The 26,303-nt window shown below is 54.6% G+C and overlaps 1 protein-coding gene across 13 annotated transcripts in view; it reads left to right on the top strand.

Moving 5' to 3' along the window:
* The window catches only part of MBNL1 (muscleblind like splicing regulator 1), a 101,059-nt gene extending 96,396 nt beyond the window's left edge, over positions 1-4,663 (top strand). For 12 of the 13 annotated variants that reach the window (XM_042798811.1, XM_042798873.1, XM_042798816.1 and 9 more), the window contains 2 exons: positions 216-290; positions 1,944-4,663. In XM_042798811.1, coding sequence (XP_042654745.1) covers positions 216-272 — 57 coding nt within the window. In that variant the 3' untranslated portion in view covers positions 273-290; positions 1,944-4,663. The remainder of the gene's footprint in view (positions 1-215; positions 291-1,943) is intronic. The other variant, XM_042798863.1, reaches the window with a different exon arrangement.
* The last annotated feature ends 21,640 nt before the right edge of the window (positions 4,664-26,303 follow it).

The raw sequence follows: 26,303 nt of genomic DNA on the forward strand, positions 1-26,303 counted from the left end.
TATTTATATTTGCCAAGTAGTACTTAACACAATGTTTTCCAGTTTTAAGTTGCTATTGTAGCACTTCAGTTGAATTTAACTTATAGTTACAATATAAAATCCACCAACTCACAGCTGATCCTCACTTTTCCAAACTTATGTTCTGTAGCAAAATGCTGTGTCTCTGGGTTGGCTCATTGCACGTGTTATTCATTGTTTAAATTTTTTACCTATAGATACCCATAATATCTGCCGAACATCTGACTAGCCACAAGTATGTTACACAGATGTAGACATTTTGTCATCAAACAGTAAGTGCCCAATGTGTTGTTGCTTGCGTTTTTCTTACCCCTGCGTGTGCGTAATTTGTATTTTTCAGGGACAGAATGTTTTTATGTTTTTCCCCAAGAAAGCTAGTAAGGTGCGGGGGAGGAGGCCGCGGACCCCGCTGACGTGCCATTCTCTGAGCGGAGACCCCGTAGTTGGCAGTGAGCACCTTGGCTAGCGGGTTGGACCAGATGTCGCCATCAGTTCGTACATACCCAGAAAGCAAAATGAGAGAGGCTAAAATCAGAGTTTTACGTTTCGTTTATAAAGGGTGATGGCTCCGGCAGTGATGCGAGCCGAGGGCCGGGCCTGGGGGGGAGTTGGTTACGTTCAACTGTCTTTAGAAAGGGCGAATTCTACATCTCCAGTTTTGGGAAGCCGGCACCTCTGAAGGTCCAGGCTGAGCCGTCGGCCTGGCTGACGCCCGGGTCCTCCGGGACGCGGGTTGTGGCTGCGGTGCCCGGTGTTCCCCGGCCGGGTGCTGTGGCCAGGGGAGGCCCCGCACGGGCACGGGCCACGCTGCCGAGCGTTGGTGCCCATTGCAGACCGTGCCCCTCGGCTTTTCCTGCTGCAGCCTTTCACCCTGCGTGGCTTGAGACCGGGGCGCGTGTGCCTAAGCTTGAGAGATTTTTTTTTTTTCCCCTGTACCTTCCCGTGAGTAAACTGCAGCTCCCAGTCTGCCCCGAAATTGCCCGTCGCCGTTAAGACCGCGCACGGCCCCTCGTCACCTCCCCCAGGATAGCTTGTGGCCCTTTCCCTCCCTTGCGCTCCGTTTCTGCTCTGATTTTTATTGAATGGCTCGGCCGTCATGGAATTATTACTTAGGGTGAGGATGAACTGATTGGCCACAGCGGGTTTATAATAAAGGTCATTCCTTTCCGCTGAGCATAAAACTGCCTGGGTGACCCAGGTGGGGTGCCCCTCGTCTGCAGCCCGACCTTGGTACCAGGCCTCCCCTGCCCTCAGCCGGGAGCGGGGTGGCCGTCCCGACGTGGGCTGGAATCGCTCTCTAGGGGTGACGGGCAACCGAGGCCGGAGGAACAGCTGCGCTGGGTGGGCAGCTAAGTAAGAAAAACGACCTGGGGAACAGAGGGCCCAGGTCCCCAAGGATGCCGAGGTGCCTCTCAAATGCTGGTTGGGCTCCCGGGTTTGCCTGGGGCCGCGGCAGCCGGGCCTGGGAGGGGAGGGGGGCCGGGGCTGCCGGGCCGCGCTCGCGCAGCGCTTTGTGGGGAGCTGCCCCCCAGATTCGGATCCCTCGGGAGGGGCAGGAGGCCGGCGTATCGCGCGCTTGTGTCACTGCAGAATTGGGGCGCAAAGGGAATCTTAATCACAGACCGGTTTGGGTGGGGAGGGACCTCAAAGCCCCCCCAGTGCCCCCCCCTGCCCCGGGCAGGGCCCCCTTCCCCCAGCCCAGGGGGCTCCCAGCCCCGTCCAACCTGGCCTGGAACCCTTCCAGGGAGGGGGCAGCCACAGCTGCTCCGGGCACCCGAAGTGAACCGCGCGGCGGGGACGTTACCCCAGGGAGATCTCGGGGGCAGGTTTCTCTTCCTCTGTTGCAGATGTCAAATTTGGGCTGATGTGGTGCTACCAAAAAGTTATGACTGTGTTGAAAAGGCTTGACCTTCTTTCCTTTCTAGATCATAACTAAAGAGAAAAGGACAGTGTGTTTGGGTTGAGAAGAGGACGAGCTCATTAGCCATACTGTATATACCGTCAAGCAACACTCGGAAACTCCCTCAGCAGTAAAACATCACACATTGCATGTTAACGAGATGAAACAAGAACTTGGAAATCCACTGCACACTGTTGCCTATATACTTTGTACATTTAATTGATATTTGTGCTGAGGTGATCTTATTGTCTAAAAACTACAACATTGTCTATCTTTTCTAGCACAGAAGTATGCATATGGATTTGGATATGCATACGCAGTCTATTTCCTACATAACCATGTACGTCACCTTGAAAAGACAGACGATGATGTAACCATAAATCTATTATGTATTGGTACGTCTGTAGACCAAGATATAATTTTTTAAAGTAAGTTTATTTCTTTCAAGGTTTACAAATAACAAAGGTGCACCTTGTATTTAAAATTGCCATTATAGATGAGAGCGTGCATGCACAGTAATTTTTGTTTAAGAGTAATATTTTTAATGTAATAGATTGTAAGAAGTGGTAAGAGAGGTATCTGACAGATGAATGTGCCAAGCAAAACCACAACTGTGTATATTTTAAAGCACATCAATGGCTTTAAGTACCATGTTGTTAAGGATTCTCATGAAGTGCCATAGACTGTACATCCGATTAGAGTATTATTTCTGCAGTGTTATTTTCAGAACCACGTTTTCACTTACTTTATTAGTACTAATCAGTCAAAGGGCACCATTCTGTTTCAAACCAAAGCTGTCTCAGAAATGGCCAACCATTCCTTACAGTAACAGTAGACAGCACAAGAAAGATACTCTAGCCGTACAAATTAACCCTTACTGGACATATATATAAACTATTTTAAGGCATTGTAGTGTAATATTTATGCATATTTTACTGTATAACATGATATATGAAAGGGAAAAGCCATTTCTGAGACACAGTAACAAAAGTTTGAGGAACTTCTTTTGCTTCTATTTATAGCCTCTGTCGAAAGTCGAAAGGACTATAAATGTTTTGCAGAGATGGGTTTCACTTCATCAAAGTCACGCTTTCCACGGTGACTCTAAACAAAGACGAAAGAAGCACTGACATCAGATGCATGACAAACCAAAATATGAAAAATGGACATGTTTAATTAGCGTAGAAATTGGGTGGGTTAAATACTTGGGTGAGTTTTATATGTGATTTTTTTGTTCAGATTAACTGCTTATAGCCTTAGAAAGCCTTTACAAAATAAAAACAAAAAAAAAAAAATAGATGTGCATTCAAGTTTTAAGAATGGATTCATCCAAAGGAATTCCTTTTTGTGGTTTGGATGTTGCAGCTAGTAAAGGATATTTTTGCTCTGTTCAGCAAAGTGCTGAAGTGGGGGCCAGGTCACTGGTAGCGTAGCGTGGAGTGGAAGAAGCGCGAGTTCGGTTGTAGAACTCTCCATACTTCCAAGTTTACTGCGAGTTTTTATGCTTGAGAGAGATGCTTTATAGTATAAGAATGATGTGTTGATTTTACTGATTGTACTGTACATCTATTAAAGCCTTAGATTATTACATTACGGGTTAAAACCCATACCAATGTAATTTCAATCGTGTTAAGAAAGTATAGGTGACTTCACATGTTATTGTAGTTACTTAACATTAGAGAATATTACTTATTTTTTTTCTTGTTAAAAGTGTAGTTTTTGTTTCTTACATTTATTAGATTGTTTTCATTTTCTATTACCAGTTGAATACCATTTCAGTTTATAGAATTTTGTTTTATTAGAGTTTACTGATGACATTTTCAAAATACAAAAAAAAAAGTAGTTTTCTTCATAACATACTCAGTTTTGAATTTACATGTAGTGTCATATGAGTATTCGTATTATTGTTAACTAAATGATTTATATTTTACTGATTTAATATTACAATGTAAGAATGTCAGTCATTGTTAGTTCTTGTCTAGTTTTCATTAAAAGAACAAAGATCTTTTATATGGATATCTTATAATTATATAATCATTGCTAAGTAAGAAGTTAAGTTGTTGCTATCGCAACAATCCTGGCAGACAATTGAGTAATATTTTGATGATTTATTTTGTTTTGTAATTAGTTATTATGAGAAAATCTAGTTCCTAGATATTAGAATAAAATTTATTTTCTACTGTATCCATTTCAAATGTTAAAATATTGTTTAAATATTTTTTGAAATCCCTGAATATCAGGCCTTGTTATAAATAAGCTGCATAATCAATAGATCAAGGGACTTTTTGTTGATAATCCAAATACTCAAAGTTTACGTAACAAGAATTATAGTGTGTGTGTGCAAACTCTTGAGGGTTGATTATGCTGCAGTTTAGCATGTGGGAACGTATAGAGAGAAGGTTGACTTTTTGCACTTCTGTATATAGTCAAAAAAGAGAGAAACCTGTATAATAGTAAGATCTTATTTTGAATAAAAATGTCTATAATTACAAGGAGTTTTGTTAAGGCTAATAAAATGACAGGCTGAACAAAATTGCTTGCAAAAGTGGCACAGAGTTAGCACTCCATACCCCTTCAAAAAAGTTGCTTTGCTTTATGTGGACAGCTTGTAGTTTGCCAGGATTTTTTCAGCTGGAAAGATATGCCATCCTTCCAAGATCTCATGACTGACAAAAGCTCCACTGGTTCAAATCTGCCTGAAAATCATTAATAATAATTAAAAAAAAAAAAAAAAAAAAAAAAAAAGGAAAAAAAAAAGAAAAAAAAGCAGGTACTTCAAACCATCAAGGTGAAATCATGGATCAAATATTCCGTACATTATTCAAAAACTACTGCATGTTTAAAGTATCAAAAAATATATTAAAGATATATGCTATTCAAACCAGTTTCTGACAATTTCAGTGGTTTATTGTTCACAAAAAAAGATTCTTCAAAACAAATACTGACTTTCACAAAAGAGTTGAATCATGAACAGGCAAACCAAACAGCACACCGTAGCCGTAGTTGTTATGTGATTATTTTTTATTGCTGTAGTGGTCCTGTTCTTTTAGCAGGTGAAAAAAAAGCCCTGGGAAGTTTTACCGTTTTAATGGAAAGCGTTCCAGAAGCCTTGTCAGGATACATGCCAGAGCTGGAAAGAAAAAGCGATTAGGCCATTTCTGTATCGGATCTCTCCAGTACTCACACTGAATAATTAATGAAGTTGCACTTATTTGCAACCCCGCAACTTTCATCTGCTGAAAGGACAGATGTGCTTGGTTTTACTATTATGTAATCACAGACTTACTTTTTGCTTGTAGTTGCTCCAAATTATGTACTCTGTCCTGGGCTGCAATTTGTTTTTCTGCTTATTTTATTATTACTGCTCTAGTTGACCTTGCTGTATGGAAAAAAATAAAGTGAAATTGCCCTAATAAAAGTTCCCTTTCTTAACTACGTTTTTTCTATCTCGGGTCGCAAGTCGCACCGCTGGCTTCCGTGCGCATTTTGAATTTTATCCGCGCGCATTTTGAATTTTATCCGCGCGCTTGTTGGACGGAAGGGAGAGGATTTCTTTGCGGGGAAAAGCCTTGTGTGCCGGTACCGGGCTTTGTCCCCGCGGCGGCGCCGGGACGCCGAGCTGCTGCTCCCCCCGGCTCTCCCGAGGTGCCGGTGAGCGCCGGGGGGGGGGGGGGGGACACGGCCCCGGTGGGGGGGGGACACGGTCCCGGGGGGGGGGGACACGGTCCCGGGGGGGGGACACGGTCCCGGGGGGGGGGACACACGGCCCCGGGGGGGGGGACACGGTCCCGGGGGGGCGCGGGGGCGGCGGCTGACGTTAGAGGGAGCCCCGTTTCCACGCGTTCGCCTCCCGCTGCTCGCTCCGCTCATCAGCCCGAAAAGTCACGGGCTTCGTTCGGAAAGGGGGAGCGCGTCCGAACGCTCGTTTCCCCGAGGGATTTCGGGTGTCTCCCGTGCTCTCGGCGCCGCCCGGGAGCCCCCCCACGGGCCTCCCGGGGGGTTTGTCGCCTCGTGTCTCAGCTGAACACGCAGCCCCTTCGCGCCGCGCTTGCATCCGTGCTCGTGGTGACACCAGCATTGTAATCTGTCCTTGCATTCGGCTGCTAAGCGAAAAAAAAAAAAAAAAAAAAAACAACACCAAAAAAAAAAAAAAACACCAAAAAAAAAAAAAAAAACCGCGTCGAGCAGCACGAGTGTTCTATGTTTGCAAAAATAACCTGGCTTTGTTTTCCTCTCTAGCAGGTGAGGGCAGCCACGGAGGCTCCCGTGGTTAACGGGGCTGCTCCCAGTCGGTGCTCCCGCGGCCGGGGGCTGCTCGGTGGCCCTGCCCCGGGGTCACCAGCCCCACGGGACATCGGGGTCACCCAGGACACACACACACCCCCCCCCGGGGGGGCCAGGCAGGGGCCGAGCAGCAGCTCTGCAGCCCGGAGAAATAAAACGGCTCGGATGCTGGGGGGGAGCCACGGGAAGGAGCTGCCAAAGCAGCGCGGGAGGCCCAGAGCTGGCCGGGCTGGTAACAGCTAGGAGAGCGATAACCACAGCCATAACGGTGGTTAAAACCAGAATGCAACATTTTTGTTCAATGGGGTCCGGCTGTGCCTGCAGCTGAGGTGTGTTATGAAACAAGGGAAGGATGCCCAGGCTTTGGGGAAGGAGGAGCAGAAACCCAAAAAGGAGTTTGGGCTGCGTTTGTGTGATCTGTGATGAGAGCAGGGAATGGCATTGGGAGGAAGGAAACAGAATAATTCTGAGGGTCTTTTTGCATAATAAAATAAGCTTATTTCCTTCTTGAAGTTGTACCGTGGGCCTGGGGGACCCATGGTGGGTGTCAGCCCCGGAGCTGCCGGGGAAGGCAGGTTTGGAGAATTGGGCAGGTGGCTGTGATGGTGCTGAGCAGCCCCCGGGGGGGTGGGTGGGGATGGGCATGCTGGGGCTCAGCTGGGGGCGAGGGCTGGAGGCAGCCGGGCAGGAGTTGGTGACCTCCGGGCGTGCAGGTGGGAGCTGGTTGCTGCTGGTGGCTGGGGTGGGCACGGTTTGGGCTCCCTGGGGGAGATGCTCCAGGAAGCGGCAGCTCACCGGAGCCTCGGGAGGGCCCCAGCCCTGGGGGGGGGACCTTGCCCCGGTGCTTGTCCAGCCCTGGCTGGGGTCTCCTCACCGAGGCCCAGCCCAGCTCGCCTCGTTCCTGGGTCTCTGTGCAGAGCGGTGCTGGGGCCGGGGGGGGGGGGGTCCCCCTGGGTTTGTGCCTCTGTGGTGGCCGTGGGGGTGAGTGATTCAAGCGCGGGGTGGCAATGGGCCTGTGGTGCTGCTTTTGAGGGATCGAGGGGGGGGTGGGCCTCCTGCAGCAGAGGTGGGGGGGCTCTCCCCTGGGGCGACCCCTCTCAGAACACTTTTCAGCTTATTGCTGTGCAGAGCCGTTGGAAAGGCAGGGCTGGAAGGCCCCGCAGCAGCTGACGTGCAGCTGCTTTAACCAGCATTTCTCATCGCGCGTTGCTGGCTGGGGGTGCGGGGAAGCCCCGGGGAGGGTTTGGGGGGGGGGGGATGGCTGGTGGGGGTATCGGGACCTGATGGTGCTTTGTGATGCTTCTGCAAAAGCTCTGTCTGGTGAAGGAGCTGAGCTGGGTGACCCCCGCCTGCAGCCCCCGGGGCCGGGAGTGCCGGGGGCACAGAAAAGTCTCTCTCGTTTGTATAGATTCAAGGAACAAGCTGAAAGCAAGTACGAAGTCAATGCGCCGTGGTTTTTGTGGGGGTTAGTGAAGGCATGAGAAGGTGCATTATCCCTGTGCTGATAAACCACAGGAGGAATTGAGTCAGAGAGGTTTCAGGAATGCGCTGGAAATGAAAGTGCAGTTCCTCCTAAGCACCCCAAAAATGCACCAGGGGTACAGCTGAGCAGCATTCATCGCATCTGCATCCTCGGTACCAACAAATGGCCAGTTTGGAGTCTTTTACCCATCCCAGGAATTTAGCAAGCTTGTTGTGCCATATATTGGCAAATACCCGGCACCGACAGGGAAGCAATCAATTAAATAGTGGCAAGAGACGAGTGACAATTACGGGATGGGGGAAGACAGGTTGTGCTCTTCTGAGAGCAAAGAGCAGGCGGCACAGCACTGCGTGGTCAGCCCCCCTTGGGGCGACGGGAACGGGGCATTGCAAAATGCAGTTTAAGGAAACCAAACCAAACCCTTCTGTAAAGCAGTGCTGCTGATTGCCTTTTCCACCCACGTCTTGTTTTTCTCTTCTAAATCCATACCTCTGGTCCAGGAAAAGGTCAGTAGTGGAAGTTGCTGCTTTCTACCCTCCTCTCAAGTGCGGCTGGTTTTAAAGAGCCTTAAACCTACACAAAACGAACCGAGCGTCTCGCTGTTTGCGTTAGTAGGGTGCAGTGTCACGGGGGAAACTCCTGCGGCGACGGGCCGAGCTCCGCTGCGTGTCTCGCCGAGGCTGAGACCAGCCTCCGCGCCCCGCCGGCAGCGCGCACCGGAGCAAACCTTCTCCTGGCGCTCGCCCCAGCGTGGGGTCTCTCTCGGTGTTCGTCTGCGCGTTTGGCAAACCAAGATGGGCCTGCCGGGGGTCGCGCCTTTGCGCCGTGCCGGGGCGCGGAGCCCAGGTGGTTTTGGAGGGGTTTTGCTCGTCCCTTTCCCACCGCCACGTCTCGCCCTCGGCTCCGCCGTCCCGCGGCAGAGCCGCCCCGGTGCTCGCCGGCTGTTTCGGTGGAGGCACGTTTAACACCGGCTGAGCTGCGGGGCTGGCTCGGCGCTGGGCGCTGGCCAACGGCTCTGGGGGCTCCCAGGACCCGCCGCGGTGGGAGCGTGGGGTGTGCTGAAATCCCCAACGAGAAGCAAGAAGAAGAGCCTGGCTCGGCACCGAGCTCTCTTGCCAGCGTGTGCTCGTTGGCGGTGGATAAAACCCGGCGTGAGGTATTTCTGCTGCCAGTCAGAAAGTGGGGGTACAGCCTGTGCGGGGCGGGGGGGGGGGGGGCATCCCACCTATCCCGCCTGGGGCTGCGGGTTTGTGTTTTGTTCCCTGCCCCAGGTCACCCCGAGCACTCAGCACCCCCGCGCTGTCCCCCCCCAGGCAGCACCATCGCCCCGTGGCGATACCCAGCGTCTGGTTTTACCCAGGCTCCGACAGCTGCTGCTGGCTCCAGCTCCTTCCTCTGTTCGTAATTTCTAGTGCAAAAGGGAAAATGATGTGGAAAGATCGTTACTGCATGGAACCCAGTTCTGAACATCTGTGCTGAACTGAAAATTTCATCCTAAAATAGACGCACAGATACAGAGTGAAAAGGAGCGACTTAGGGAAGAGAGCTTGAGGGAATTATCAAGAATCTAATTTGCCCTGTATAATTGCTCGGGGGGTATCTGAGCATCTACCAGCATTCCTTTCTAACTTCACTTACAGCTGCATTGCCATATTAATTTCTCCAAATAGCACATATAAGTCACTTTAACTGTGTCCCTTCCCTAAAACAGCTCCGCGCTCTTTGGAGGACACGCACCTCTGGCGTGTGGTGCAAGCGCTGGGTCTGTGCTGCCCTTTTGTGTGTCTTATCTGTAACACAAAATCAGTTGGCCAGGAGATCCCCGCGTACGCTGCAGCCAGCAGCACCTCGGGCACAAACCGCCTGGCAGTGGAAGCTGCTCAGAGAACGGGGCTTGACCCGTCTCCATCACTATGACGCTGCGTTCGTTTGCAAAATCCCCTTTGGTTCAGGAACCCCTTTGTAACTGGTTCACTGGGCTCTACCAGGGCCACGGCTGAGCAAAAGCAGAAAGTGTTGTGTGTGCAGAAGCCCCGGATCTCCCCGGGTGTTGCAGAGGGGGTTACACAAACACAAACGCACCCCCCGAGGCGTTTTCCCCGCCAGTGCACTCGCTGCCCGGGCGGCTGCAGCTCTGCCGGGGGGGCAGGAACTTTGAAAATCGGGGGGTTTATTGGTTACCTTGAAATTACTGTGCGCAGCGTGGAAAACCAGGATGGTGACGTACGCCTGAGCATGACCCACCTCTTCAGCCGGTGCTTGGGTTTACGGGCTGCTATAACGGAGTTTCAATTTAGTCTGTAATTAGAGGATCTCTGCTCACCTTTGCATGCAGCTCGGGGCAGCCCGTTCCAAGAGCCCGGTGCTCTCGGCGCAGCTGGAGTTCAGCTCGCCTGGAGCCTTTGGCTGGGGCACAAAATAAAAGGTGCTGGCGGCCAAAGGTGCTGGCTCAGCGGCTGATGGAGGTGCCACGGTGGGTGCCACGGTGGGTGCCACGGCGGGCAGGGGTGCCAGAGCCACCAGCCAGCCCGGCCCCGTGAAGCTTCCCCCGAGCTGTGCTCTTTGGGGAGAGAAGGCAGGATTCAGGATTCGTCCCCATGACCCCAGAGCTGAGAACTGCCCTTCCCCTACTTCAGCTTCATATGGAGCAGAGGGAAATAAAGCACTGTGGGGCTGAGGGGTTTTTAAATGTTTTTCAGTCACATATTGTCTGTAACATAAAGCTTTATCATGTCCACTTGCTCCACACACAGCGCTGCAGCCGTCCCACTCGGCCACCGCCTGGAAAAGCCCCGGAGCTGCAGCTAAAACCCGACGGATTTTGTAGGGCATCGCTTTGATCTTTGCTATTTTTAAAGAAAATTCTGGAGCTTGGCTTGAGCACGCCAACTTAATCCTGGCCTTTCTCCAAGCAGTTTAGGAGGTAATTTATCACTTCAGTAGGTCAGGGAGAATAAGTGTATTAGGGACTTTACCAAAACAAGCTGAAAAGATGTTTGTTGTCTGGTATCTACCACATGCTTGGGAAGGGTGGGCACCTCTTAGTGGTTTTGAACAGAGATAGCCTAAAACGAAAGGGGTTTTAACTGTATCTACAGCTCTGTCCTCGGGTGACCGAGCTGGGGACTTGCAAAGACAAAACAAAGCAGCTCCACACTGTTTCAGCTGCAGGGATTGCGTGTCCCGGCCCAAGGAGCGCGAGCCCTCCCGCAGCCGCACGCGGACCCGTGGGCTGCTGGTGGGCTGGCCTCTGGCATGGTGCTTTTTTTTTTATTATTTTTTGCAGGTCTGGCAGGCTACACCTCTGAGCCCTCCCCTTGCCAGACGCTCTGAATCACCAGCTGCTGCCGTGGGGTTGTTGGCCCCGTTTGCAGTCCCTGAGCCCGTGGGCAGGCAGAGCAAAAAGTGCAATTATACCCTCCCTCCCCCGTGCAGCCTCCTGCTCTTCCCCCCTGAACAGACTCAGCTTGGGGTTGCAGGTCAGACACACACACACCTCCCCACCCCCCCACCCCCCCCAAGCTGAAGGGGTGGGGGGGCCGGTGGTGCCGCAGTGAGGGGGGTGGCTGTGGGGTTCGAGGCGTTTCGGGTCACAGAAGCCGTTGTGGGCTTCGCAGCCATTTGCTCCCCGCAGCCCCCCCGGGCACAGCCGGGGACACCCCCATCCCGGCGGCTTGGGAGCGCTCGGAGCTCTGCCGCCGGTGTGCACAGGGATGCGACGCGAGAGCGCAGCGACACGGGGGTTTGCTCCGCCAACGCTTCAAAAGAAGGCTGGGGCCAGAATATTTTATGGCTGATCTGAAAGTTCTGGGGCTGCTGGAGGCCGAGATGGTGCCGCAGCGGTGCGAGGCCACTGGTCCTGGGCGGGGGGCTCTGCCATCCCCTCCACTCTAACAGCCTGCGGCTTCATGGCCAGCGGCGTAGCGGGAAAATGGGGGGGGGGGGGGGGTGGTGTTCATACCTGGGGTGCGCGGGGCTGTGGGATGCTCTGCTCTGCACAGGAATTTAGGGCAGAGAAAAAGAAAAAAAAAAACAAGGTGGGTGAGGGGAGCGATGCGGGAGCGGGCTCTGGCCGTGCTGGGGGCTGGGTGTCCCCAGGCTGTGGGGACCGGGGTGCTGGGCAGGACGGGCCGGGGTGCTGGGCAGGACGGGCCGGGGTGCTGGGCAGGACGGGCCGGGGTGCTGGGCAGGACGGGCCGGGGTGCTGGGCAGGACGGGCTGGGGTGCTGGGCAGGACGGGCCGGGGTGCTGGACAGGATGGGCCGGGGTGCTGGGCAGGACGGGCCGGGGTGCTGGGCAGGAAAGCGGCATCGCGGGGTGGGGTGGTGGAGCTGAGAGGGGCTGCTCGCGTAGCGCAGAGGTGCCAAGAGCTGGGCCGTGCCCTTTGCTCCCCACCTGCACCAGCGTGGTGAGTGTGAGCCCAGCCCTCCCCCAGCCCCCCCGTGCCTGCGAAGAGCCCCCCGAGCCAGGGGACTCTCTGTGAGCAGCCTTAAACGTCGCAAAAATCCGAGGGCAAGCTGAGTGCCCGCTGCCGGGGCTCCGGCTCGTGTCTCGGGTTCGACGAGCTTCTGCGCCTGATGCTGCCTCAGTAACTGAGCTTTAATGCGCGACGTGTTCCAGTTTGCTTAGGTTATTTTCCTTTGGAGGAGCCTCGTCTAAGCAGGGGTTGGCAAACACGGGCACGGGCCGGTCGCCGGAGGCAGGCTGCTGCACACCCGCTCTGGCTAACAGACCTACTGATGACAGTCGCAAAGCGGCCGCTGTCAGCTCGGGGCGGTTGTTTATCGTCACTGCTGGCCCAGCTCAGGAAAACGCTGGGGTGTTTCAGTTCTCCCCATCACCACCCCTGTCCCTGAGGGTCACCAGGCCAAGCTGCATCTCAGGGACTGGGGCGGGGAGGGGGGGGGGAGGATGCTGCTGCCTGGGGCAGCCCCCCCCCCCGGCTCTCCAGCCCCCAGGGCGACTCACCCTGCCACAGCACGGGTGCCAAACCGAGCCCAGCCCCCTCGGAGCTCTGCACCCTGGGCAGCGGCACAGCTCAGCCCAGCGCGGGTGCAAACACTCTGCCAGCACAGGGAGGGGTTTGGTGTGTCGTGTCCCCCCCCCCAGTCCTTACTGGCTGCCTTCGGGTGCTCCAGTCAAACACAGCGCCCGCTGCCGCACAGCAAACATGCCAGGTTTGCCGCTTTCTGACTCACCAGTAGGTAAATTGGGCAATCTTCTGTTTCCCAATCTGTTTTCTTTCTCAGGAATTCAGTCTTCTCTTTGCTTTCAGGACAGCAAAAACCTAATCCAGCTGCTAGTTCACACATGCATCTCTCTCCCTGCTCAACAGATGCCGGCGAAAGCCCTCATTTTTCACAAGAAGGATGATGGGGCTGTGCTCACCAAAGCTCACGGGGCTGGGACTGGTTCCCCTGTGGTCCCTTCCTGCAGCCCGAGCCTCGGCCCGGGGTCCTGCTGACCCCAAATCGCTCCCGGGGTGAACGCTGCAGCTGGGGACCACGAGCCCCCCCCCGCCCCCCCCGTGAGCTGCTCCCCGGGGACAGGACGGGGCTGGCCCCACGTCCTGAGATGCCCCAACGCGCAGGCGCAGAGCGACGTCCCACGTGCAGCACCCGGTGTCAGAAACTGCCAGAACCTGACTGGGTTTTTCTCATGCCTCTTCTGCGCCATTTCATATTCAGCGCTAAAATGTAGGCCTTGCCGCTTCCCGGTTGATTTTTGTGGCATTTTACATTTCAGAACCTCCCAGCGCTGCCGGGCAGGTCGGTGTCCCTCCAGCCTGCCACCGGCGAGACGGGTGGGTGACCGGTGAAGGGACATGTTTCCAATCCCTTCCCCCTTTTTTTTTTTTCAATCCTTTCCCCCCCCCCCCCCCCCCCCCCAGTCCCAGGCAATGGTTTGCAATGCTGCAGTTTGAAGGTACCCACTTGTGACGGATGGACAACATTTTCTTGCAATATATTTGTAAACCCTTTTCCCTGTAGAGTGGATATTAATAGTTATATGAACTAAACTGCTACTTAAGTCTTTTGCTTTCCAAGTGGCATCAGTTCAGGCTACTACAGGGCAGAAATCAGTGAAGAATTTGGCACCCTATTTCGAGCATGCTGTGACAGTCCTCTCAGGCAAAGAGAATTTTGTATTAGTTTTTTAATCCCTCATGTCTTACCCTTCTGAGCTGAAGACTCATTCTGGGAAGAAATCTGTTAAATCCGGCACGTGACTTTCTCGCAGCCCTGCTTGCGATGTAGTTTTGAATGGGAACAGGAAGAAATGTGTCAACAACTTCGTGTCTCTTCTTGTGTGGAAAAGCAGCATCCCTTGCCAAGCCGGTGGTGCCTTTCGGCGAGGCGCGCTGCCTGCCAAGCGCATCCCCGCGCCGCGGGCGCCAGCACCCCGGGGTGCGGCTGGGAGCCCCGCGGGCCAGCGTCCCTCGCCCCGGGCCGGGGGACCAGGGGTGGCTGGGGGGGACATCTCCGCCGGCTGGCCTCCCCGCGCTGCTCCTGCCTCGCTTCGGGGCTGGGGGGGGGGGAGGCTGAGTCATCCCCTCGGTTTTCAATAGTCCGGAGGAGGCCCAGCTGTCTCCCCGCCGGGCGTGCAGCGTCTGTGCCGCACGGCTTCAGCCTCCGTGCAAGCGTGGTGGCTTCCCACTCCATCCTTAATGTCATTGTTCCTGGAGAACAGCGTGTGCCGGCAGCGGGCCGCCCCGGCTCGCAGGTCACTCATTGTCGCTGCATATGTTGGGACTGGCTTAATTAGGGCTAAAATATGGCTGTGTTCACACCTTCTCTCTAGAAAAAAAAAAAAAAAAAAAAAAAAAAAAAAAGCAGATGAGCGATAAAACCATACTGGAGCGTGTGTTTCGCCCTACATATTTGTCGCAGTGTTGGCTGCACGCACCTCTCTCCTTCCCAGACTTGCTCCAACAGGTGATTTTGGTGGGGGGAGCGCATCCTCCTACCAAACCCGATCCCACAGCCCCCCCAGCTCTGCTCCAGGCAAAGCTCGCATGCTGAAACGCAGAACATTGAACCCGTGGCCCCAGGGGAGCTGCTGGCTTTTCCCTCTCCTGTGCAGCCTGTGGTGCTGAGCCCCCGGCCCCCCCCCAGCCCCCCAGCCACAGCGGGGACAAGTGGTGCTGGACCAGGTCCCGGGGGCACCGCCGGTCTTGTAACGCCCGAGCCCCGCTGCAGGCGTCTCCAGAGGGGTTCAGGTCATTGCATGTTTGTGCAGGGTGAAAAAAAAAATAGTATAAGAAAATGAATGTATACTCCTGAGTTTCAGCAGCAGCTGGGGGGGTGGCCATGGTATTATACAATTCGTTAGAAACACTATTCTGACGGGTAATGCACCATAATTTAAAAAAAAAAAAAAAAAAAAAAGAATGTTTGCAAATCATGTGGGGATTTGTTTTAATTAAGTGTCGCCTTGTCAGACACACGCTGGGTTACAGAGGCTGTGCGAGCCGACTTTATCTCTTAATTAAACAATTAGCTTCCCCGGCCGGGCGGCGAGGCCCAGCTGCCGGGGGTGACTTACCCTGCCCATAGTTTGGATTTTTGGGGGCGGAGGAGTACAGCGGCTTGATTTACTGCGCCTGCAGACGAGGGGGGAAGTTCACATTAAAAAACCCATCAAACCAACCCAAAGGGTGGCCCAGCCCCTTGCCCCGGGGCCACCTGGGGGGGGCCGGGGGACCCCTGGGGTGAGGATGGAGGGGAGGGGGGGGGCAGGGGACCCCCGGGGTGGGGCTGGGGGGGCTGGCACCCCGCTCGCTGCGCCGGGGGCATTTTCGCTGCGGGGCAGGGGCTGCCCTCACCGAGCCGGGCTGAACCCCCACTTCGGCCACGCTTGGCGGGGGTTGCGACTAGCAGGGCAGCAAACGCGCCGAGAGAGGGGAACAATCCATATAACTCGCTCTGCAAAAACTGCACGGATCTTTTTTCTAAAAAGGAAAACAAAGAAAAAAAAAATTTTTTTTCCAAAGGTCTTTCGAAAACAGGGTTAAACAAGGAAAACTTTGGAAATCAGAATCGCAGCGTAGAATTATGCTTTGGTGAGAAGTTTCATTTCCTGTTAGTTTTGTTCATGAGTTTATGTTAGTTTTATGAAGTTGTATGGTGTAATTTATCTAGTCTTCTCTATTTATGGGAACATTTCAGAGTAAAATGTTGTTAACAGCTTGAAACGCTGCCATGCTCTAGCATTTTTTTGTTTTAACACTATTCAATGTGAAAAAATTAATATTTTGACTCAAAATACTGAATAGCAAATACGAATGTTAAAAAATTCGCAGCTCACTTCAAAATGTGGCAAAACTTCCCAGGGAACAGAAATACTGATTTTTATTTTTTGGGGGGACCAGCTCTGGTCGTCCCAGTGACTTGTGATGGGTCTTTGCAGCAGAACTGTCAGAGCCCAGCGAAAGGCCGTGGGGGTTTTCCAGGGCAGAGCCCCGCGTCGATGCCCCGTGTACGTGTCAGAGCCCTTTCCGAGAGGGAAAACGCCCTCATTTTTTCTGGGTGGGGAGGCACTTTCAGGCGTGGCTCGCTTGCAATATTTGACTTTTCAATAGATGCATGACGGTGTTCAGAGGTACCGGACACCAGCCGGCACCACCAAAACTGCTGCTGGAAAATCACGGCGTTTGGTGGCTCTGAGAACCGGTGACTTCTCTCAGCAGCCCGCCGGTTTTCCACGGCTGAAAACTGTTCCCAGAGCTGTGGGAAGTGGCAAACTTTGGAAACTCCTAAGGCGTGACCTTCCCATGGGGGTTAGCCCAGCGAGAGGGGAGCGTCCCGGGGACCTGCTCTGCCCCCGCGCCCGGGCTGCTTCGCTTCTCCGTCGACTCCTATTAAAATGCTGAGCGCAGGTCTGGTTTCCTTCTTCAGTGCACCAGAGGAATCTGTGCAGTATTCCAGTAATTAAAAAAAAAAAAAAAAAAAAAAAAAAGTCATTAATTATTAAGCAGGCATGTATCTGGGGTCAGTGAGATAAATTAGCCTAAGAGATATAACTCTGCAAAGCTGTGTGCAGAACATCTGTTTCTGCAGAGCAGCCTACTGGGGAGGGAAGAACATTTATAAATAAAAAAGTTATAAAATGTCAACAAAGGCTCTGGTATGAATAACTAAAAGTTCAGATAAAAGAGGAGCCATTAGGGGCCACTTTTCTCAGCCTTTGAAAACCAGTTGGCATTTTTCAACAGTAGAAATGGTTTGAACAGTCAGTGAAGCCCCGGGGCGATGCCGGCCCCCCCCCCCCCCCCCCCCCCCCCCCCCCCCCGTTCCCCCGCTGTCCCGCTGCGGGCAGGGGCTGGGCGTGCTCGGGGCAGGACCCCCCCACCCCCCGGGCTCTGCCCTCCATGCATCCCCCCCCCCTGCAGCCAGGGGCCAGGAGCTGCGCTGGAGCGGGGTGGCTGGTCCCCTCCCATCCCACCCCATCCCATCCCACCCCATCCCCTCCCATCCCACCCTATCCCATCCCACCCCATCCCCTCCCACCCCATCCCCTCCCATCCCACCCCATCCCACCCCACCCCATCCTGCGGGCCAGCCCCCCAGCTCGCCCTCGCTCCAGGCGAGGGGAGCAGCAGCCGCTCCCTGCATCTTCTGGCCTCATTGTCATCTGCCAGCACTTAAACCCCGAATAGCTCTTTGCAAAATTAGCTTTACTGGGAAAGCGTGTGTTCTTTAGCTCTTCGCTCCTAATGCTTCAATTAAGCTCGGCGTTATCTGGGAGAGGTGCGGGGGGCGAGGGCAGCCGGGCTGCTGGCAGGGCAGGGGAGAGCTGCCTTCCATTCCCCAGGGCCCTGGGAAACCCTCACTTAGCCCACCCCACGCACGGGGCTCGGGGGGCGCTGGCCCACGGCACATTTTTCCAGAGGAAAAACGAATGGGCATGAAGAAATGTGCTTCCAGACTGTGGGAACCCCAAATTCTACAGCTCAAGTGACCTTTCTCACGTCACGGTGAGGATGGGCATTTGCAGGTGTGGTTGCTAGTTGTGTGAAGAGCGCAATCTTTTTCTTTTATTATTATTCTTTAAATAATAAAAACTGTGTGCTTAGATAAACAAAACCAAACAAACCACAACCCTGAACAAATGCCATTAAAACCCTTCACCTGGGATCACAGGGAGATCAAAGCGCAGAGGAACACAAAGGTTCTGGTTTTGCTTTGCCTCCTCGCTTGGCTCGCCCCTCTGCCTTCAGACCTCTGGGAGGGAGCTGCCTCTTCGGCACCAAGAACCGGCGGTTCTTCCACTGGCTGTGATTACAGATCAGACCGAGCTCATATGCCTAACGCGATGCAGTTTCCAGCATTAATTATGCATCGTCAGATCTGGCGTGTTTAGCAGAGAAGCGGTCGGGATCCCGGAGGTGCTGAGGAGAGCGATGGGAGGGCAGATGCAGAAGGGCTTCTCGGGTGGCCTGAGCAGCGAGTTGAGTCTGTTGGACTCACCGCTTGAACACTGTGTCTGAAAATCAGCTCAATAACCAGGTTTAAAATCCCCCGGGACGCTGCTGTGCCAGCCAGGCCGAGAGCAGAGCCCGGCCAGGGGCCTCTCGGGCGGTCGCCTCGCAGCTTTGCCGGGCTCGGGGGAGCCCGGCGTTGGGCTGCTGCGCCTCGTCCTTCCGAAATCATCGGCCCTTGGACGCCGTCTTTGAGCCAGGGCGCTGGCTGGGGTCTAATTACAACCAGGCTCAGAGAAAGCTCATTAGCAGTGGGCTGTGGTGCTCCTGTGGCCGGGTCAGGGTTCCGCTCGGCTTTAGCGGGAGGTAAATCGGTGACCGGGGCCTCCTGCTGCCAGATGCACAATTCTGAGCGTGTGCCACTCACCAGCGTAACGCACCGCTGAGGGTTTAGTCTGAGCCCGTGTTGGAGGCCTCCACTAATTTCGGGGGAGTTTTTCCCAAGGGGGTCTTGTTTGGTGCCAGCTTGAACAGAGATGCTGTAGCAAGGCTGGGCTCCCTGGAGGAGACACCCCCCCACCCACCCCCCCCTGCCCTCCTTCGGTGCTTTTCCATTTCAAAGAGGAGAAAATAACGGTGAGGCCGTTGTGGTCAGGCTGCAGCAGCGCCAGAAGACCCCAGACAGAGTCAGATCCGTTTCCTGCCCGGTGCGAGCCGCGGCAGCCCAGCCGGTCCCGGATGCTCCTGCGGTTGGAGGAGCTGGGGGGGGGGGGTGGAGGGGAGGTGGGGGTTCTCTTGGTCTCGAAATGACTCTGCAGAGAGCTGGGTGCTGCAGCCCCCGTCCCGCCGCTTGCTCCCCCCGCGCCGGCACCCCGGGCACTGACACCCCAGCGCGGCCTCCGGGGAGAAAAAACCAAAGAACTGAGCTGCACGCACTCCGAGGACGGGCAAGATGGATTTCAGTGAGCTGATAACGTCCTTCCCTTGTTTTCAAACTAGACTTCTGAGGGTTTTTTTTCAGCCTCTGCTTCTTTTTGACTTTTATTGTGCCTGTTTGAGGAGCGGTGAGCGTTGCCCGGGAGCCCACCTCCCCCTTGCTCCGCGTGGGCGGTGGGTGCAGATCCCACCGCTGAATCCCAGTCTGCGTTTGCAGGTCTTAACGCTCGGGTCGTAAATAATAACCATTGCATGTTGAAGTTCTGTCATCCCTCTACAATAGATCTAGCTCTTTCACAGCATTTTGCATTTCTAGGTTTCCAAGTGTTTTACCAGGGTGGTTAATTCTGATTATCCTCACTTACTTACTAGGAAGCTGAAGCAGGGGCAAGTGAAGGGACTTGTTCGCTGTTGGAGAGGGTCATAGGGGAGCCCGGCGTTTTGCTCTCGCTTCAGCAGCCTCCTGCCCGCAATCCTGCCTCTACTTTTCTATTAGAAAAGCCCTGCATGGCCAACCACACTGAAATTAATCCTTCTTTTAAATGAATCATGCTAAAAAATTAATGACGCAGGAGTGGAAGGATTATTTTTTGGAAGCAGCCTTGCCTGCAGGAGGCACGGATCCTGGCAAAGTAAACTTTGATCCTCCCGGCTTCCCGCAGCAGGCAGAACCCATGAATAATGAAAACCCACCCTCCTCCTGAAGAGCCCCCTCGGGGGGGGAGGCTCTGCCGGGGGGGGGGGGGGGGGGGGGGGGGGGGGGGGGGGGGGAGCGTGGCCTGGCTTCCACACCGGTGTGATCCTGAGGGCAAGGGGGAGGGCAGCAAAAATCATCTTGTTTTTACTGCCCGTCGGCGTAGAAGTGGTCCCGAAGGGAAGATTCAGCCGCCCGCCAGCCCCTGCTGCCCCCTCCACCCGCACCCCTCCCTGCCCACCCCTGCTCCCGCCTCCTTTCCCTTCATGAAATCGCAGCGGGGCAGCCGGCCGGGGGGTGCTGGTGGTACCCCCAGCACCGGCAGCCACCGCCCGCTCCCCACCCGCGCAGGGTGGGCTCCTCTTAGGCCTTCTGCTCCCGCCGTGAGCGGCTGCGTGGTGCTCGTTCGCCCTCTGAGCTCAAACCACAACACACCACTACGGCCTGGAAAGGCCCTTGAGTTTTATTCCAGTGCAAGTGAGGGTGGCGAGGTGCTGGTACGGGGTGCCTGGAGGAGCTGCCCCCTCCCTGGAAGGGTTCCAGGCCAGGTTGGACGGGGCTGGGAGCCCCCTAACTGGGGGAAGGGGGCCCTGCCCGGGGCAGGGGGGGGCACTGGGGGGGCTTTAAGGTCCCTTCCCACCCACATTGTTCTGCGATTCGATGATAAAGGGCTGAATAGACCCAAAGCGGGTTTGAGCTGCCTGCAGCGGCGTTTCCCGGCTGTCGGGGCCGCAGCCCCTGCCTGCCGCTGCCGCTCCCCGCCGGCTGCTCTCGTGGCCCCCCAGCCCTGCAGCGGGCCCAGGGCCAGCAACGTGGGCACCTGCGGGGGCGCCTAATTGCGCCGCTCTAATGGCTTTTGAAGGCAACCATCCTCCAGGGAGGGGGAATGAAGGGCAGCGCCGCTTGACAACGCTCGCGGGGCCCTTCGGCGCGGGCGGGCGCTCTGCTGCGGGTCTGGGGGTGACTCGCAGCGGCGACGCGTGCGTGCAAGGCTGTCGGGTCCCTTCCTTCACGCAGCACTCGGCGTGTTCTCTGCACTTTGGTATCCAGAACAACCATTTGCTGCCTAACGCGCCCTGCGCGCTGGGGGGGTGGCAGAGGAATTCCCACAGCATTATCTTAGTGACGGTGCTGCTGCATTTCTTTGCTGCTTTGGGGCAGCTAAAAGGCGCTGGCTGGCTTTTTTGGGGTTGTAGCCCTTCTATAGCACGGCACCAAGGGAAAGTGTGGACTTTTTTATTTAAATACAGCTTCTTCCTAATTTTCTCTAGTAAAGAACATAGGTTCCTGATTGATTTTTCTTTTGCTTTGAGTCTTAAAATGGTTTCTCCAATCAAGTATGTTATCTTTAAGGAAAACAAAACAAGACAAAAATAACAAAACAGAAAACAAAACTAACTCCAGAAATACTCTTGCCTAAGGGCTGAAAAGAAGCATGTAGTGGTTTGTTTTCATAGGAAAATCAGTCTTTGTTCGGAGAATGAATCAAACATGCAGGGACTTTGACTTGGATGGGTTACCCAAGTGTTTAGCAATACAGTTTTGTAACACGTGCGTGATTTCTAACGAACTGCATGACAAGAAGTGGCCAAAACTGTGACTGGCAACAACAGGACTGAGTTTGGTAAGGAAGGTCTGCCTCGGAATTTGGCACGGTCCTGCCCAAAACCACAAACTCCCTCGCTTACTGCAAGGCCTTCCAGATGACTTTAAAATATGTATGCTTGTGCAGTAAATAACATCATCTACTTGGAAAGAGATGCCTGCGTTCGCCTCAGGAGCTGTCCCCCTCCGTGTTTAACGGGACGCTGCTGTGTGGATGGGTGTGACCAGGCTGCACCCCACTCGTGGGGGCTGGTCCCACCTGCCCTGGCTGGGGTTCAACGGGGAGGGGGCTGGGACTGCGGGATGAGCACCGCGGGGACGCTGACGGTGCCGCTGGCTCGGCAGCAGCCAGGACCCCCCGGCGTGGGAAGGGGCAGCCGGCCGGGCTCCCCATCTGGGCTAAAGCTGCTGCAGAGTTAGTTGCCCGGTTTCTCGGCCGTTTTTCGTTGCTTTGAGAAGCATCTTCCGCGCACGGCTGTTGCTACATCTGCAATCCTTTCCATGCTCGTCCAGACCCCAGAGACCCCTCTCCCCCCTGCCGAGCATGGCCACCCTTGGGCCCCCGGGGTGCTGCTCCTCTTGCCCCCCCCCGGCTGCCCCATGGAATGTCCTGGGGAGAGCCCACACTTCATACTCTGAGCTGGGTGGGCACCTCCAGGGATACCAGAAAGGCTGAAAAATTATCTTTTTCTTGGCAGCAACGCTGGGGGAGGGAGGTGAGATGGACTCCCAACTGGAAAACTCCTTTTCTGCCCTCCTCTGTTGAAAACCATCCTACTGTGAATGTAATACTTTTTCCGCAGCTCTAGGAAATACAGTAATAGGTTGCACATTCAAACCAGCTGCTTGTTTATTTTTTCAACTGCCTCTGAAAAATGCTTGTAATTAGGAATAATCTATAACAATACGTACAAACAAATCAAAGTCTGTCATTAGCCAGAAACAGTCAACTCTCTGCCTTAGCGATGGCTTTATTAAATTAGAATAAGAAGCAGAAGCTATACAAAGGAAAACAAGTGCTTTGGAAAGGTCTGAAAATATACAGTCATCAGTTTAGAAAACACATTTTCAAATTTAAACGTGAAGCTGTAAACATGTTAGCTTGTGCTGTTCTAATACCTCTTTCTGTAAGGCTGCGTGATCCTTAAAGAAATACCGTATAGAAGGGAAATAGGAGGAAATCTTCTGTAAATTTAAACTGAGGAACGGGCCAACCCAGTCGCAGAGCAGGTCCCCGCGGGACCCGGTGGTGGCTCCGTGGTGTCCCCATCAGCAGAGTTTCGGCAGTGGCCAGCTGGTCTGAGGGGCAGCGCGGGGGCTTTGCCGCGTGGGACTCGGAGAGGGGGGTGGCACTCTGGATTTGCCTCGTCTCCTTTGGGACATTTCATCCCCCCCGCGGAAACGCCCTGCTCGCGCGCGAGGGGTGTCGCGGGGCGATGTGCGCCGGCGCGGCTGGGACACGGGGCGAGGAGAGGGGGGGGACACCCCGGGGCGAGGGGACGGCCCCCAGCGCATCTGCGCCGCATCACACCTACAGTCGGGACAGAAAAAACGCTTGCGTCGGTTTGATTTCTGCCAGGAAAGGTGTTTTCGTGGCTCTGGTGCAGAGCAGGCTCGGAGGCTGCAGCCTGCAGCTCTTCCCGTTCATTGCCCGGCAAGGTGAGAAGGTTTATCTTGTCCCCGGGTGTCTCCCCGTCCCTGGGGGAGCAGCAAGCGAGCGGCTGGGTGGTGCTCAGCTGCTGGCCAGTTCAACCAAACCAAGCCAATAACTTTAATGGAGCTGGATCACCAGTGGCAGCGTTGAAGTAGAACAACAAAAATAACTGATTTCGGAGTTTGAGCCCACGCTGAGCATGCGAACCGGTACTCTGGGCCCCGCCATCTAAATATATCATCTAAAAAATTTCCGATTGGTTGCGGAGTACAGGCACCACCAACCACGTGCTCTGTGGTGCGCCTTCCCTGGGAAATCCCCTCTGGGAGCAGGAGAGGGTTTTGGTTAGAAACCTTTCAACTGTTTGTCCACGACCTTTCGTAAAGAAGCCGCCCGCGCAGAGGCGAGGGCCCCTCCGAGCTCTGCCGCGCTCCCTGCAAAATCTGCTCGGCCTTTTCCCCTGGCTGCTGGCACCCACCACCAGCACCCACCACCAGCACCCACCGCCAGCACCCACCACCTGCACCCACCGCCAGCACCCACCACTCCTCCCGGCTCCGGTGACTGGGAAAGGTGCCCGGGGACACGGGAGCGCCTGGGGCGTGGAGCATCAGCAGGGATCTGCTGGCAGACAGCGCTGCTGGAGACAGCTCTCCGAAGGAATGTTTGTTTATTGCTTCAGCACCAGCCACAAAAAAAACCCTAAACCGGGATAATTGAATATTCATCTTCTGTGAATTCTATTAATTCTGCGTTTCGTGTTCTGAAGAGCAAAATAATTGCCGTAATTTCATTTCAAAACCTAAAGTAAATAACCATGAGCCTGTCATTTTTCTGTGTGTTTTCACTGAAAGGAAATTCATCTGCCTGCCTGCTTTCATTATGAAATGATCAGTGGGGCTGCTAGAAGAACAGCATATTTATTTTTACATTTCTCGGCAAAAGCCTATTTACTCTAAGTGGTACAGTTAACATTGCCAGTGATTTCTTTGTCCTGATTTTAAGCAGCCTTTTAAAACCCAGCATTAATTTAAACAAGATAATATAATTAAATTATGTGGTTTGGTGCAGTTCAGTGGTCCCTCCTTCAAAGGCTCTGCCTTTTTTTGAACAGCCCCCAAGGAGTTGCACTTTTAATATTAATCAGCGCTAAAAAAAAAAAAAACATATTAAAAAAAAAAATCAGGTTTTATCCACTAGAGGAAATAGCACGGAAAGGAGATGAAGTTTAAATGTGTAGATGTGGGGCCTGGCAGGGGGGATACCTGCAGGGGCTGGGGGGGGGGCGGGGAAGGGGGGGCAGTGCTCCCCTCGGCCGGTGGTTTGGGTGAAGCCGCTGGTTAACGCGGCTCCCGGCTGGAAAAGGCCCGTGGCCGTGGCTGGGCCGGGGCGTGGCCGTGGAACGCCGCCTGCCAGAGCCGTGCAAAGCGGGGTTTATCCTTTCCGTGCATCTGCCGGGAGATGGGAAGGAAGTCTCCCTATCTCGCCCCCCTTATCTTCTCATCAGTGATCTCATCATCATCTTCTCATCATCTTCTCACCAGACACACTGCTTTCTCATGAAGCTCCTGTTTTCAGAACCGGGGTCGTCAGGTGTCCGTGTCACTTGGGCACAAACTCCTTCGGCCGGGGGCCCGCAGATGGTGGTCGTGCAGGGGAACGGGGGGGGCGAAGGGACCAGTGACCCCCATCCCCGGGGCTGCCGCATCAGACTTCTTATTTACTATTTAACACATCGCGTTTCATCAAGCACCGAAGCTTAAACTGCCCCAACCTCCGGGAGCAGCAGCATCTGGGGGCCACGCTGCGATCGATCCTCTTTCTGCAGGCAGACCCTCTTCGCGGCTGCTCGCCCCAGCGCCCTGGAAATGTCCCCGAAAAAAATCCTTTGACCCGTGAGAGGGTACAAGCGGCCACGGTGCCGGGCAGCACCCGGGCAGCTGCGGGGCCGGGCTGGTGCCGCTGGGCACGGGCACTCACCGCGGCAGCACCCACCCACGTGGGGGGGTGGAAATGGGGGGGCCTTCAACTAACTGACCCAGATAACTCAGACGGCGAGGCAGCAACCCCAGGGAAGGCGCGGCATCTCTCAAATCGATGGGTTCATCCCACCTTGCCCGCTGGCTGTGTCCAGAGGTTCAGTGGCCCCTTCAGGGAAGTATTTCGGGGAGCACGCCGAGAGCTTTCGGGCCGCTCCCTCTGAGCAGCGACCTACTTCTGCCTGGTGAGACTGCGGGTTGATTTATAGCTGAAATCCGACATCCTGGGTTTGGGGTTTGTCCTTTTTTTTAAAAAAAAAAAATTTGGAGAGTTGAAGGGCTGGGGAGTCCACACAACTGCACGAGCTGCTGCTCCGCTGAGCAGCCGTCCTACGCCGCTGCACGCTGCTGTCCTGAGCCGGGGAATGGGTCGTCCCCTCCGGGTGCCAAACTGCACCGGTTTTGCCGATGTACCCCCCCCCCCCGGCTCCCTCCTGGCTTTGCCACAGCAGCGGGACCCCACGGGGGCTTTTGGCAACAGGTTGGGCTTATGGCAAGAAAACCTCAGGAGCCGAAGCCCACAGTGCAACGTCCCAGAGATGCGTCTGGGCTGCAAACCCGGCGCGAGCTCCTGGCCCCCTCCAGCGTAAAGCGGTGACGTTATTTAAGGGGAACTGAATTTGGTCAAAGAAATTCCCAGTCTCTTCGCCAGGATGCGTTACTCCGGGGTGGGACAATGTGGCTGCGGCCGCGCCGCCAGCGAGGAGCCCGGGGTGCAGCCCTGGTGCTCTGGGGGCTCACCGACCCCCTGCCCACCCCGTGTGCCCCCTCCTCGCGTGGGCTCTTGGAGGCAAGGCAGGGAGTGACCCACCCCCGGGGAAGCAGCAGCCGCCTCTGCCCCGGGCGAGACCTGGCACAGCCGTGTCACCAGAAGGTCCGTGTGTCCCGTGTGACCCCCCACCCGTGGCTTGGGGCGAAGGGGGTCGGGGCTGTTGGTGCTGGAGGAGCCTGCGAAGCGCCGTGGTTGTGGAGCGAGCTGCCGGACGCCTGCTCCCAACTTTTTTCGAGCAGTGGGTCCAATAATTAGACCCGTCAGTTTACATCGGATTAGTCCTGTTCACTTAACCACCAAATGATGACTTCAGAGATTCAATCTCATTATCTGGCCTGTAAGCCTGGCAGGATGATCCCTCTCCTCTCATTAGTTTACAGAAGTACTAAACCTTTGCCCTGGCTGCTATTTTCCCCGCTGCAGCCGGGACCGAGGGGATTTGGCAGGGTTCCTGCAGCAGCCGCCTTAGCCAAACAGATGAAACCTCATTAGCACCTG

The sequence above is a fragment of the Tyto alba genome, unplaced genomic scaffold (genome assembly GCF_018691265.1).
Source record: "Tyto alba isolate M040663 unplaced genomic scaffold, T.alba_DEE_v4.0 Super-Scaffold_10, whole genome shotgun sequence".
NCBI classification, from domain to species: Eukaryota; Metazoa; Chordata; class Aves; order Strigiformes; family Tytonidae; genus Tyto; species Tyto alba.